Below are 841 nucleotides of genomic sequence, written 5' to 3' on the forward strand. Positions count from 1 at the left end.
AAAAAAAAAAGACAAAAATAATCTTACAACATTCACATACCGCAGGTCCTGCTGGCCCTGGTGGTCCTTCAACAAGCATGCCCTATAGTAAAAAAGACAGAAAATCTTTACCAGGGAAATGTAACACCAACCACTTTATTAAATGACTATAAGGAAGCACTACATCGATACATTTTAAAAAGTGAATACTCTATTCCTACCATATAAAATCAATTACAAATATTTTTTGCATGGGGATGAGAAGTTCAAAATGATATAAGACATAGTCCCTTCCCTCAGAGAATCTGTGAACTAACTGGAAAGGAAATAAATATTCAGATAAATAATATTACAAAGGAGAATATGCTAGATGCTCCCAGGAAGAGTTTAAGACAGACCAAGTTTTCCCTAGCACCCAGAATAATGCCTCATATAAGGCAGGAATTAATAACTATTTGCTGTGTGAATGAATGAATGATAGTGGAGCATAAACACTTTAACTCAGTGATGGGGAGAAAAGTCCAGGAAAAAGAAATGGGGATAAATATGAGATAAGCTCTTAAATAAGCAAGAAAATAGAGGACTATTTCAGGATAAGAACCCTGTTCCAAAAAGTTTATGATTCTACTGAAGCTTTGGACTGCAGAAAATTATGATGTCATTTCAAAAGCTGGTTAATTTTTATAACAAAGACAGATTCATTTGAAAAAAAATATTTGTGAAGTCTTTGGTGGGCATGTTGGCATGATTTTCCAGTAATTGAATAAATGGCCAACAAGATCCTTAAAGCTATATTTTTTAAATCTTTATCTTTTTCCCCCCTTTTTAAAATTCTTATGTTCTTGCAATTTCTGAAATGATT

General features: G+C 32.9%; 1 protein-coding gene across 1 annotated transcript in view; it reads right to left on the minus strand.

Annotated features, from left to right (window-relative positions):
- Nucleotides 1-841, minus strand: part of COL11A1 (collagen, type XI, alpha 1) — a 154,288-nt gene that overhangs the window by 142,498 nt on the left and 10,949 nt on the right. The window contains exon 6 of the mRNA XM_008586510.1: nt 41-82. Coding sequence (XP_008584732.1) covers nt 41-82 — 42 coding nt within the window. The remainder of the gene's footprint in view (nt 1-40; nt 83-841) is intronic.

This window comes from Galeopterus variegatus, unplaced genomic scaffold (assembly GCF_000696425.1).
Source record: "Galeopterus variegatus unplaced genomic scaffold, G_variegatus-3.0.2 Scaffold4005, whole genome shotgun sequence".
In the NCBI taxonomy this organism is placed as follows: Eukaryota; Metazoa; Chordata; class Mammalia; order Dermoptera; family Cynocephalidae; genus Galeopterus; species Galeopterus variegatus.